This window comes from Electrona antarctica (assembly GCF_951216825.1).
Source record: "Electrona antarctica genome assembly, chromosome: 13".
Classification (NCBI taxonomy): Eukaryota; Metazoa; Chordata; class Actinopteri; order Myctophiformes; family Myctophidae; genus Electrona; species Electrona antarctica.
This window is the reverse complement of record NC_136794.1, coordinates 44,743,976-44,758,828: the sequence shown is the minus strand read 5'-3', so window position 1 is coordinate 44,758,828 and position 14,853 is coordinate 44,743,976. Positions and strand designations below refer to the sequence as shown.

General features: G+C 46.6%; 1 protein-coding gene across 2 annotated transcripts in view; it reads left to right on the top strand.

Moving 5' to 3' along the window:
- The window catches only part of LOC306935841 (limbic system-associated membrane protein-like), a 669,232-nt gene that overhangs the window by 630,046 nt on the left and 24,333 nt on the right, over nt 1-14,853 (top strand). For both annotated transcript variants that reach the window (XM_079519104.1, XM_079519103.1), the window contains 2 exons: nt 10,593-10,724; nt 11,858-11,978. In XM_079519104.1, coding sequence (XP_079375230.1) covers nt 10,593-10,724; nt 11,858-11,978 — 253 coding nt within the window. The remainder of the gene's footprint in view (nt 1-10,592; nt 10,725-11,857; nt 11,979-14,853) is intronic.

The following is a 14,853-nucleotide window of genomic DNA, read 5'->3' as shown; positions in this document are numbered from 1 at the left end:
TTTTACCGATTCACCTCATGCATATACTGTACGTGAAAATAACAAAATGCGTGGTAAATATGAAAAAGCTACTCCTGTGGAAGGGTTATGATACATTAATTTACTTATATTGATCCTACAAACAATGAAATATACTGTAGGTACGGTACGGTATGGTTTTGCCCACTCAATTCGTAATTAACGTTCCAATTTTGGAGCTATAGTCATGGACTATAAGAACCAGGCCGGTTCAACCCTTATGGAAAAGGGGCCGCTGAGTCACCATTGAGTCTCCTAGTTATGAAATCATTGGCTCAGGAATGCTACAAAAAAACTAAAACAAAGAATCTCCATGAATTGAAGGCTTCGGGGAGTGTGTAATTTTTTGGGGGGGATGAAGGAGACGTGGGACGACACGAAGGAACCAGGGAGGAAGATGAAGCAGGAACAACATGACCTGAAGCCAAAAGAGGAGGACGGAAACAAACCAGGAACAAGACGCTGATGCTGAAGAGGGCGATGAGGAGGAGGAGGAGGAGGAGGAAGAGGAGGAGCCTGCAGAAACTGCATGAAGAAGATGATGATGCCGCGTGTTGCCTGACAGCTTTTGGCAGTCAGATTAGGCCATAGATAACTATATATTATTATTTATTTTTTTGTAGATTTTTATCCCACAATTTTGCAACCCATTTTTTCACCCAGTGTCTATTATCTAATGTAATCCTGGGCGCTTACATTCCCTCTGCCAACCTGGGGAGAGCAACGTACTGACCTCATGCTTCCTTCTATGCATGAGGCTGCTTCTCTTCAGAAGTTCAATTCACCAGACAGGGGAGAGTTTCCCCAGCCGGACGTAGCGCATGGAAGGAACACGTTATTCCGACCAGTTCCTTTTCCCCTCCATCAGGCGCCCCGGTTGGCCAGGGGGAGGTAGTTTAGAGACCATGCAGGATTACGGCATGTTTTTTGTGAGGGTACCTACTACCTAGGGTGGGGGTTTTTAACCTTTTTATACCAAGTACCACCACAGAAAATATCTGGCACTCCAAGTACCACCATAATAACTGATGTTAAAATACAGGAGCGTAGACCTGCCCCATCTACGCAATCTTATCTATTATTAACACAGGAGGAAAATGTAATTTATTCTTTGAATTGTTTTTGTTCCATTCCTAAGCCAATTGTGCTGCTGCTCTGACCCACAACTGATAATTGTTCTAATGGGATTAATCACTTCTCAAATCTTCTGTTAATGGCTAGTTGTGCTGTCATGCTCATTTCAGAAGAAAATGCAATTTATGTTCTATGTTCCATTCCTGAGCCAATTTTACTGCTGCTCTGACGCACAACTGTGTTTTTTTTAACGTTCTGTTTATTAGATTTTTTAACAAATACAAAAAACCGACAACACACAACATACACGCAAGAAGAAAAAAAACTCCTATACAATCAGTAGGCCTATACAGAGATATCAGAGATCCAACGTGAATGTGAGGGTATGTTTCTTTTCCAGTGGATCAGAATAAGACGTCTTGCCTTTTTTGGGCAACTCCAGTACCACCAGAGGGGGGCTCGAGTACCACCAGAGGTACTAGTACCAGTGGTTGGGAACCCCTGACCTCTAGGGGACACGGGGACCCCTGACCTAGGGGACACGGGGAGAACCCCTGACCTATAGGGGACACGGGAACCCCTGACCTAGGGGACACGGGGAGAACCCCTGACCTATAGGGGACACGGGGACCCCTGACCTAGGGGACACGGGGAGAACCCCTGACCTAGGGGACACGGGGACCCCTGACCTAGGGGACACGGGGAGAACCCCTGACCTAGGGGACACAGGGACCCCTGACCTCTAGGGGACACGGGGACCCCTGACCTAGGGGACACGGGGAGAACCCCTGACCTAGGGGACACAGGGACCCCTGACCTAGGGGACACGGGAACCCCTGACCTAGGGGACACGGGGACCCCTGACCTAGGGGACACGGGGAGAACCCCTGACCTCTAGGGGACACGGGGACCCCTGACCTAGGGGACACAGGGACCCCTGACCTAGGGGACACGGGGAGAACCCCTGACCTAGGGGACACGGGAACCCCTGACCTAGGGGACACGGGGAGAACCCCTGACCTAGGGGACACGGGGAGAACCCCTGACCTCTAGGGGACACGGGGACCCCTGACCTAGGGGACACAGGGACCCCTGACCTAGGGGACACGGGGAGAACCCCTGACCTAGGGGACACGGGAACCCCTGACCTAGGGGACACGGGGAGAACCCCTGACCTAGGGGACACGGGAACCCCTGACCTAGGGGACACGGGAACCCCTGACCTAGGGGACACGGGAACCCCTGACCTAGGGGACACGGGGACCCCTGACCTAGGGGACACGGGAACCCCTGACCTAGTGACCTAGGGGACACGGGAACCCCTGACCTAGGGGACACGGGAACCCCTGACCTAGGGGACACGGGGACCCCTGACCTAGTGACCTAGGGGACACGGGAACCCCTGACCTAGGGGACACGGGAACCCCTGACCTAGGGGACACGGGAACCCCTGACCTAGGGGACACGGGAACCCCTGACCTAGGGGACACGGGGAGAACCCCTGACCTAGGGGACACAGGGACCCCTGACCTAGGGGACACAGGGACCCCTGACCTAGGGGACACAGGGAGAACCCCTGACCTAGGGGACACGGGGAGAACCCCTGACCTAGGGGACACAGGGAGAACCCCTGACCTAGGGGACACGGGGAGAACCCCTGACCTAGGGGACACAGGGAGAACCCCTGACCTAGGGGACACAGGGAGAACCCCTGACCTAGGGGACACGGGGAGAACCCCTGACCTAGGGGACACAGGGAGAACCCCTGACCTAGGGGACACAGGGAGAACCCCTGACCTCTAGGGGACACAGGGACCCCTGACCTAGGGGACACGGGAACCCCTGACCTAGGGGACACGGGAACCCCTGACCTAGGGGACACGGGGACCCCTGAGCTAGGGGACACGGGAACCCCTGACCTAGGGGACACGGGGACCCCTGACCTAGGGGACACGGGAACCTCTGACCTAGGGGACACGGGGACCCCTGACCTAGTGACCTAGGGGACACGGGGACCCCTGACCTAGTGACCTAGGGGACACGGGAACCACTGACCTAGGGGACACGGGAACCCCTGACCTAGGGGACACAGGGACCCCTGACCTAGGGGACACGGGGACCCCTGACCTAGGGGACACGGGGACCCCTGACCTAGGGGACACGGGAACCCCTGACCTAGGGGACACGGGAACCCCTGACCTAGGGGACACGGGGACCCCTGACCTAGGGGACACGGGAACCTCTGACCTAGGGGACACGGGGACCCCTGACCTAGTGACCTAGGGGACACGGGAACCCCTGACCTAGGGGACACGGGAACCCCTGACCTAGGGGACACGGGAACCCCTGACCTAGGGGACACGGGAACCCCTGACCTAGGGGACACGGGGACCCCTGACCTAGGGGACACGGGGACCCCTGACCTAGGGGACACGGGAACCCCTGACCTAGGGGACACAGGGAGAGCCCCTGACCTAGGGGACACAGGAACCCCTGACCTAGGGGACACGGGGAGAACATGCAAACTCTACACAGAAAGGCCATTTCGCCAACAAGGTGCTTTCGTCAACCCCGCCTCGGGTATGGGCGCTGATGACGCGGAGGAGAGAACACGCCCCCCCAGCACACACAGCGTCCCCAACGAGAATCGAACCCAGGAACTTCTAGCTGTGAGGGGACAGCACTACCGACTGCACCAAGGGGTATCACCCATTTGTCGAGGTTCCGAGGCTACAAAAACAACGCTTGGCCAATCACAGAAAACCACAAGCATTGGCTGAACTGGGCAGAACGGGATCGACTCCAGTTAGAGCCACGACTTTGTTGAACCTAACCTACTGTAGCCTACCATAACGTTGATTAGCATCTGAATGACAGATGCTATATGTATAAGAGTATACAATGCTAAAATTGACGTGAGATAAAAGCATTAATACATATTTCAATCCACTATACTCAATGATGCGAGTTGCATCAGTCAGTCTTCACTGGTAGGTCGGAGTGAGAGAGTGCTAGGGTGCACAATGCACATACAATAAATAGGCATTTCATCATCCTAAAATTATACATGAAAGTTGCGGAACGAGAGATTGACTTACAGGATTTAGTCTCTCTCTCTCTCTCTCTCTCTCTCTCTCTCTCTCTCTCTCTCTCTCTCGTTATAGGGGAGACGTAAGAGAACGCATGCAGGGCTGTCCATGCTGACTGTGCGTATTGTGGGACAATACAGTCATGACTGAGAACAGCAATTGAAAGTAGAGTTTCCAAGGATTATAGTGAATTTTGAATTTGAAAAATCGCTTAAGAAATGAACGAGATATACCTTAGTAATAATATGTCAGTGGTCTTGGCTAACAAAATGTATTCGTGTGCGCTCCGCGATGGGCACACCTAGATTTTCAATCATTTTTCAGATCATTGTCTTTGCAGTGCTAACCATTAAATAATAGCCTATTCACTTCATAGGCTATTGTGTAGACTACGTTACAACTTGATTGATTGATTGATTGATTGATTGATTGATTGATTGAAGTATTTATTAACAGTTTTCAGAATGGATACATTTCACATGAAAGCACAACTCAATACAAAGGCTGTTACTGTGGACGACACACTGATAAAGCATTACACTTGTTTACAACAGGGTCCACCATGTTCAATTCATCAGAACATTTAGAGTCGTACAAATATACACTTCTATATAAAAAACAGGAATTCATGGAGGTAAAAAAGGGAAAAGAAACATATACAGCGAGGGGGAAAAGAGGGTGGGGGAGGGGGTTGTGCTGCGTAAAGCAATATGTGACATATTTATTGCACCCTTGCGTTTTATTCCCCAGGTGATTATTTTAACTGTCATCAGTCGGCAATTTCATCATTTAAGACATAAATAGGCAACCCTTCCCGTAGAAAACAATGAATAAAATATAGGCTATTAAAGGACCACTTCACCACTTTTCAACATCTCTTCATATAATTGGTCCTCACTAATAATCATGATAAAACACCACCATTTTTTTCCTACTCTCTGTGTCTCATAGGAGGGCTTTGGGCAGTTCGGACACCCGTCCACCAGTGACATCATCATTAGGCAGATTTTTTTTTTTAAAACAAGATTTGTTTTAAAATATATTTAGATTTTTGTTATCGTGAGAACGATGGCTTCAACTTTTGCATTGCAACTATTCAGGAAAAGAAAGCCTGCTGTTTCTATTAGCTTGGATTCACCATCGATGATGTCACTGGTGGACGGGTTTCTGAACTGCCCACAGCCTTCCTATGAGACACAGACTGAGTAGGAAAAAATGGTGGTATTTTATCAAGAACATTAGTTAGGACCAATTATAGGAAGAGAAGTTGAAAAGTGGTGAAGTGGTCCTTTAACACATCGATCATGACAGTCATCATCAGACTCCGAGTCATCACTTATAGGCTTCCTCACACCGTTCTCAAATGGACTTTACTGATAATAATGCGACGATACCGGCAGTCCATTAACATAATCAAAGCGATGCAATGACAACAAAAACACACAGTGAGTAAACTAAAAGATTGACTTCCTCCTTCCTCGTTGCAATGAACAGCCAACTGAACTGATTGTCTGGGTCACGTGGGCGGGAACCCCTTTTGGTGTTTTAAACATTATGTTATAATTTAGCTATTGAAAAATAGCAGATCTACAAGCTCATAGCGCGCCACCGAGTGGCGCGCTACGAGCTTGTAGGTCTGCTATTTTTGAAAAATCGTGAAAATATTTATTTCAGAAAACTGGAGGATTTAGAAGTTTTTTTTTTTAATTCTGAGGTCAGGCCTAAATGGGTTAAAAACACAAAGATCATGACAAGGGATGGAGCTCGTACGTTTTTATTCAATCAATCAATCAATCAATCAATCAATCTTTATTTCAGACCCAGGAGGATCCATATCACAAACAATACAATATAACAGTAAATACAAAAATAAAAATAAATATTGATAACGAGCACCTTATCGATCAGGCTTATCCAGCTGGGTTCTTATCGAGCCCACTAACTATCGAGCATTTTCTATTATTTTGTGGAAAGATGGGAGACAATAAATTCTGAACAAAACGGTGTCGGAAGGCAATTGACCTTTTTTGGGGTATCGGTTATTGAGCTCCATCCCTAATCATGTACGTGCCAGAATGTAAAAATAACAAGCCGACAAAGCTCGATAAAGAAGTTACAGCAGGCGCCACCGCCGTGCCCCCCGGCATAAATAACTCTTGATGTGTCGAAGGAGTGGAGGCATATAGTTGTTAATTACTGTATGTGTTGAACATCATTTAAATTGTACTGGAAGTGAGAGAGAGACAGGGTGGTGCACGGATATAAATTGCACGCACGCACGCACGCACGCACGCACGCACGCACGCACGCACGCACGCACGCACGCACGCACGCACGCACGCACGCACGCACGCACGCACGCACGCACGCACGCACGCACGCACGCACGCACGCACGCACGCACGCACGCACGCACGCACCCACGCACCCACACACGCACGCACGCACCCACGCACCCACACAACGTGTAGGATGACGACACTCGTTTGCTCCAGGGTGGGGGAAGGGGGGACAGGACGTTGGGGGGGGGGGGGGGGGGGGGGGATGCCGCCTGCACGCATGTCCTCTGGAGTCGCTGGGCATGGAGTCCCTCAGACCTTCTTTGCTGATTGTTGTCGTGTATTTGTCAAGATGGCTGTGCATGCGCGGCATAATAGGTGAGAGCTTCAAAGCTATACGTGGGTTTGATGTATCATCTTTTGGTGTAGTCCTCGTAGCGCCTCTTTTGTCTGCTGATGGCATAGACACATAGGCGCACGCACGCACGCACGCACGCGCACAGGCGCACACTTTCACGTTGTGTGACAGGCGACATAAAACAAACGCGCCTGCTATGCTACTCAACTTAGACGTCTCCCAAATGAGCTGCTTAACATAAATTAGCATATAGGCCTATTGCTAAATAAATGTTTCACATTGTTGGGGAAAGTGATGCCGGTGCCACATTTACCAGCTGAAGTTGTTGCGTCCGCCCACTTACAGCCCCCCCCCCCATCCCCCTCCCTCTCACTCTCGCTCTCTCTGAATTCAAGGATTCATGGGGTGTGTAATTGATATAAAATCAGTATGTTTTTGGGTGGACTACTCCCCTAAAGGACCACTTTTCAACCCATCTTCATATAATTGGTCCTCTCTAATATAATGACATCATATGCTGTAGGAGGATATTTTCTTAAACATGATTATATAAGAGAAAGAGAGAGAGAGAGAGAGAGAGAGAGAGAGATAATGGTGCTACTTTATAATGAACATTGGTGAGGGCCAAGTATATGAAGGTAGGCTGAAAAGTGGTGAAGTGGTCCTTTAACACCCAGACAACATGGAGAAACATATTCAGCTCTGAGATAGAGACCCACAGAATGGGAAGTGTCCCCTATTTAGAAAAGGAAGTAAATCAAAATAACAGCTGGAGAGAAGGTGATAAGTATTCCTAACAGAAAAATACGTCTCCCAAATTAGCTGCTTAACATAAATTAGCATAGGCCTATTGCTAAACAAAATGTTTCACATTGTGGGGAAAGTGACGCCGGTGCCACATTTACCAGCTGAAGTTGCTGTGTCCGCCCACTTACTGCGTCCCTCGGCACAAACAAGGGACTAAATTCTTTTCGCTCCTATGCCACCAAAATGTGGAACGCCCTACCAACAGTCATTAAGACATGTGAATCCCTTGACTCCTTCAAAACCGCTCTCAAAGGGCACCTACGGACGGCTGCAATTCGAAACTGGCCCCCGTAAAATCTGAATCGACCCCCCCCCCCCCCCTTTTCCCCCTCACTGTATATGTTTCTTTTCCCTTTTTACCTCCTTCATGATGAATTCATGATCTGTTCTGTTCTTTGACTATATAGAAGTGTCAATTTGTACGTCTCTAAATGTTTTGATGAATTGAACATGGTGGACCCTCTTGTAAACAAGTGTGATGCTTAATTGGGTCGTCCACTCACAGTTAACACTCTTTGTATTGAGTTTGTGCTTGAAATATACTGTAATTCTGCAAACTGTTAATAAATATTTCAATCAATCAATCAATACCCCCCCCCCCCCCCCCCCCTCCCTATCACTCTCGCTCTCTCTGAATTCAAGGATTCATGGGGTGTGTAATTGATATAAAATCAGTATGTTTTTGGGTGGACTACTCCCCTAAAGGACCACTTTTCAACCCATCTTCATATAATTGGTCCTCTCTAATATAATGACATCATATACTGTTTTCTTAAACATGATTATATATATATGAGAGAGAGAGAGAGAGAGAGAGAGAGAGAGAGAGAGAGAGAGAGAGAGAGAGAGAGAGAGAGATCCTGAACTGAAGAAAATGGTGCTATTTTATCATGAACATTGGTGAGGGCCAAGTATATGAAGGTAGGCTGAAAAGTGGTGAAGTGGTCCTTTAACACCCAGACAACATGGAGAAACACACTCAGCTCTGAGATAGAGACCCACAGAATGGGAAGTGTCCCCTGATTAGAAAAGGAAGTAAATCAAAATAACAGCTGGAGAGAAGGTGATAATTATTCCTAACAGAAAAAGCAGAAGTGGAGATTTGTCAGGCAAGCTGCGCCGCGCACGCACGCACGCACGCACGCACGCACGCACGCACGCACGCACACACAAGGAAACAAGGAAACAGCTGAAGAAGAGATTAAGAGAGTGCTGAGTGAGATGAAAAAAATAAAAAATAAAGAAAGAATGTTGAGGATGAGTGTAGAGACAGGCACAGGTTTACTGTGGATGCCAAAGCGTGTAGGGGCGTTAGGCTTATTACTATTACCCGCAAAAATCATGTTTGGTTAAATAAGGAGAACTGTCGGTTTTGTTCAATGTGTGCTCTATTGTTGGATCATTAGTAGCCTGGAATCCAGACTGATATGCCATCCATGTTCGTATTTCTTCCCACTTCGCTACTCAGTCTGGCCAGGGTCCTATTTGACTCGTATTCTGATTACGCAGGAAAGTCAGGAAGTGAGTCGATTTTTACATCAGGCAGCACCGAGTGCCGCGCTATACAAACTTCTAGATCTGCTATTTTTTTTTTATCTTGAAAATGTGGTACAAATCTTTGAATATATATATATATATATAATGTTCTTGTAATATTGTTTTTTCAGATCGGGGTCCGCAGCCAAATACAGATAATTCTGGGGGTCCTTGACATGAAAAAGGCTGAGCACCACTGACATAGAAACATAGGTTTTTCAGAAAACTATTTAGAAGATTTAGATTTAGATTTAGAAGACTTTTTTTTTTTTGGTCTCAGTAGGCCTACTAAATGGGATGCCTGCACGAAGAGAAGGTCTTTAGCTGTAACCTCTGGACTGTAAGCAGGAATGTCTCTGACCAATGTGACCATGACTGTATCACTGAGCAAAACAACACAAATCATTTTAACTGCCAGACATTATTATGTCGCTTATGAGCAGTGTTGGGCAGTAACGAGTTACTAGTAATATATTACTGTAATATTATTACTTTTCCCAGTAACGAGTAGTATAACAAATTACTCTGCCAAAAAAGTAATGTTATACTTCACACTGAGTTACTCGTTACAAATGAGCGTAATTTTTGTTAATTTTTATGTAGGCTACTCGGAGCAGCAAGTTGTTGCATGCGAAAATAATAAGGATCTACAAGCTATCAACAGCTAACAACAGAGATGCATTGTAGCTTGTAGATCTAGATCTGTTCTTTTATGATGTAGCATATGCGACCGATGCGCTGAGCAGTTCCACGATAGAAAGATCAGAGACAGTGGTGGAACATACATGACGGAGAAATGCATCGGCATTATTTTGAATTCCTGTCTGTCAAAGATGCCAAGAATATAGTGTCCGTAAACTTTGCGTGGGCACTTTCCTCAGCGAAAAATAAAACGTTGAACTTGTTGAAGCATGCGTTTAGAGACGCACAATAATGTTAAGCTGACTGAAAATACATGTATGTATGTATGTATGTATGTATGTATGTATGTATGTATGTATGTATGTATGGTATTCAAACACTGGAAATATAGTTATTATATTATCCTTTCTTTCTTTTTTCTCACCTCCCTCCCTCCCTCCATCTCTCCTCTCTCTTCTCCTTTCCTTATGACCTTCCCTTCATCTCTCCTCTCTTCTCCTTTCCTTATGACCTTCCCTTCATCTCTCCTCTCTTCTCCTTTCCTTATGACCTTCCCTTCATCTCTCTTCTCTCTTCTCCTTTCCTTATGACCTTCCCTTCATCTCTCCTCTCTTCTCACATTCCCTAATTTGCACTGATTAATTGTCTCTCTGTTCTCACCTCTTCTCTTCACGGTTATGGCACTTAACTAAAACAAAAAGTAGACAACTAGAATTGGAGAAATTATCCAATTTGTGCTTTACAAAGAAAACAGAGATAGCTAATGTGAAGTGTATTGTGTGTTTCCAGCGGAGCCGTTGGATGGAGAGGAGTACCTGGACATCACAGGCGTCATGAGGAACCAGGCGGGACGCTATGAGTGCAAGGCCAGCAACGATGTGGCCACGCCCGACGTCAAATATGTCAACGTGGTCGTTAACTGTAAGTCAGGGGTGGGCAACTTTGCCGATGGAGAGAGAGCCACTATAGTTCCACACTCACTCCAGAGGGCCACTATAGTTCCACACTCACTCCAGAGGGCCACTATAGTTCCACACTCACTCCAGAGAGCCACTATAGTTCCACACTCACTCCAGAGGGCCACTATAGTTCCACACTCACTCCAGAGAGCCACTATAGTTCCACACTCACTCCAGAGGGCCACTATAGTTCCACACTCACTCCAGAGAGCCACTATAGTTCCACACTCACTCCAGAGAGCCACTATAGTTCCACACTCACTCCAGAGGGCCACTATAGTTCCACACTCACTCCAGAGAGCCACTATAGTTCCACACTCACTCCAGATAGCCACTATAGTTCCACACTCACTCCAGAGAGCCACTATAGTTCCACACTCACTCCAGAGGGCCACTATAGTTCCACACTCACTCCAGATAGCCACTATAGTTCCACACTCACTCCAGAGAGCCACTATAGTTCCACACTCACTCCAGAGAGCCACTATAGTTCCACACTCACTCCAGAGACCCACTCTAGTTCCACACTCCCATGAAAATAATCGTTAGTTGCAGCCCTAATAGATAGATATTGATTGATTTAGTGCACCTGTTTTATTCCCGTTGCTGCGTCGTGCTCAAAACACAACTGCTTCTGATTACAGAACTATTCCGTTTTTAATCTCATTCAAGATGACATCCAGACAGTGTATTACTCGTTTTAAACTTAAAGACGTGGTGAAATGGTTAATTTGGGCATTTTATTTAGAAATGTCAGCCTCAAATGGCAGAATCTTAGTTCCTGAACCAATCAGAGTGTCACATCCCTCCAGGCTATGGGACGTATGTCTGTCTCATGCCTGCAGCAAGGGGGCAGGCAGACTTTCCAACGTTGAAGCTCTCCTCCCTAGTGGTAGGAGGAGGGACTACAGGCGGACCCGTGGATTCATGACCGGGAAACCCCGTGCAGCTGGGCTGGGGGGGCGGAGCTTCGCGCCAGTTCAGTCTCTATTATATATATACTCTATGGCCTGCAGGCTAATGAGTGCTAATGAGTGAGCTAATGAGTGTCAGGAGGTTGAACGCATGTCTTCATTATTTGCGACTGTGTTTCAGATCCTCCGACCATACAGAAAACCCAGAGCACGGAGACCCAGGTGGGTCGCATGGGCATTCTGCAATGTGATGCCACCGCCGTGCCGACGCCAGAGTTCGAATGGTACAGAGATGACAAGAGGTACGAACCACGCACACGCACACACACACACACACACACACACACACACACACACACACACACACACACACACACACACACACACACACACACACACACACACACACACACACACACACACACACACACACACACAGTGGGGCGACTGGCTCAAGAGGTAGAGCAGGTCGTCCAATGATCCATGGGTCGGCGGTTCGAATCCCGGCTCCTCCTGGCTACATGTCGAAGTGTCCTTGGGCAAGACACTGAACCCCAAATTGCTCCCGATGTGCTGGTTGGTACCTTGCATGGCTTCCGCCGCAATCGGTGTATGAATGTGTGTGTGAATGTAATGCACAATCTATGTAAAGCGCCTTGGATAAAGGCGCTATATAAATGCACCATTTACCATTTACACACACACACACACACACACACACACACACACACACACACACACACACACCTATTGTGTCATTTCATATTTTTCTAAACTTACTCCCACAGGAAATGTATACGGTAGAGTCAGACACACTGACAAGAGTTCAGGACTTTTCAGGATGTTTTTTTTTTGTTTGTTTGTTTGTTTTTGCCCATGACACACACAAAATGGCCAGAAAAACACAGTGACAGGAGCACTCTATAGCTCTGCCCATTTGGGCCCAATTTAATGGGACGTGTCATTTTTGGGCCACTGACACGATCCTGTCTCGGTTTCTCTGGGGATGTTTATTTCCTTCTTTTTAAACAATAAGTTGCGTCACCAAGATGTTTTGGATGTAGTTTATCGCATGGATCAGAACCTGGTCCTCTGTATCTTCCAAGCCCAATAAGTTCATCACCAAAAGGATTGTAACTCTATACTGTAGGACAGGTGTGCGGTGCCCAAAAGGTAGATTGCGATCTACCAGTAGATCACAAAGGCTTTGCAGGTAGATCACAGGCTTCATAGCATTTGTGACTAAATTTGACTGAGGGACTGCCATTGGATTTTTTTGAATTTTCGTTTTTTCACGTCATATGAAAGCAGGGAATCATAGCTTCAAATTGACATATTGGTTGTTCAGTTTGACCCACCAGTTTTGGAGATATGGCTTATAGAGTAATGTCTTGCAGAAAACAGCGAGTTGAGAAAACAGGCTTGAAAGGTTCACTTCTGTGGTCTCTAACATTACACCTAGCTACATGTTTAAGCATTTATTTCATATTTACATGTCGATTTCAGCTCTGACATTTATTTCAGAGTCTGCCTGTGCTATAAACTCATTTTGAAAAAAAAAGAAAGGTTTTTCTCCTCTGGTGAAAAGCTGTAATTTGCGCGATGGCAGGCTCTCAGTCAAATCTGGTCACATTTCATGGTCCTAAACATATATTTTATTTAAATTTGGAATTTTGGAATCTGATATTTGTTGTCGGTAGCATTACAACGTTATACAAAAAACACCCTACCAATTTCCCCATTCCAAGTGTCTTTGGCTAATGTCTTGCTGTATGTAACGACAGCGACGCTATTCCAAAGCCCACGGTACATTTTTAAACACATTTCAGCAATGGGATCATATTTTTTCTGGTGGGTAGATCTTGTTGAGCTGGTCATTTTGAAAGTCGCTCTCAAGTCAAAAAAGTGTGGGCACCCCTGCTGTAGGATATAGGGTGTACCAAAATCTCCTGGAGAGGGGCGTCAACATATGTGTCACGTGGTAGCGGTCGCCATACTTGCTGGCTTGTCTGGTTTGTTTACATTGAGCGACTATCCGTGTGCTTGTATACGTTATTCTTTTTAAACTGACCTCACAATGGTGCAGACTTGCTCAGTAAATAAGTGCCACAGCAGGTCGCGTCGAGGAAATGAGCCAGAAAACGGAATTAGATGTTCAGCTTTCCAGCATGGAGACAGCACCATGGAACCCAGATTGACGAGTTTACAAAAATACGTAGAATGGCTTGGATCTCGGCTGTACGGCGCACGGGTGCAGAGACATAACGTTCAACAAAGTATCTAAGCACAGCCGTGTTTGTTCACAACATTTTCCATGTCCTTGTAATGTATTTGGGCCCGACGTTCTTTCTATCCATCCTGGTGTTGGTTCACTATGTTGTCGCCAAGAACGAGCTCAATATTTACAAAAACATACCACCGTCACTCTATTCTGAGTGATGCGGGCTAGAATTGAATGCCCACGAGAGGGCCGTCCCTAGCTTTTCAGACGCCGCCTCCCTCTTGGTGACGTACACGTTTTCACACGCTATAGTTCTCTGGGGCCGAGTCCACAGAAAGCATTTTTGAGTGGAGGAGCACTTTGGATATTCATGTGTTTTTTTTTGTTTTTTGTTTGCTAAGCTGCAAGTAAAGCTATGCATACTAGACGATTTCCATTTATATTAAGATATATCTGAACGACTATATAAAGACCAATGTGGCACAGTCTGGCTCGCGAGATTATAGATCGTGATTTCGTGAATGGTTCCGACTGGCAGAGGCCTGAAGTCTTCTGAAAAAATATATATTCAAAGATTTGTGCTGCATTTTCACGATTTTTCAAAAATAGCAGATCTACAAGCTCGTAGCGCGCCACTCGGTGGCGCGCTATGAGCTTGTAGATCTGCTATTTTTCAATAGCTAAAGTATAACATAACGCTTAGTTAAAACACCAAAAGGGGTTCCCGCCCAGAATGGGTTAAGCCCAAACGACTGGGACAAAACTGTTTTTAAGGTAGACCACACCAATACAACCCGTTGAGTTGCAATGAGTGTTGTGATCTACCTTAAAAAAACCGTTTTGTCCCAGCCCGACCTGACCCTTTGGTGTGGTTTGAGCTTTACGTAGGTTGCTCAAACGTGGCATTGATGATCGGCTCTCCTCTCCAAAAGATGCATTATTTTCAGCTTGAAAGC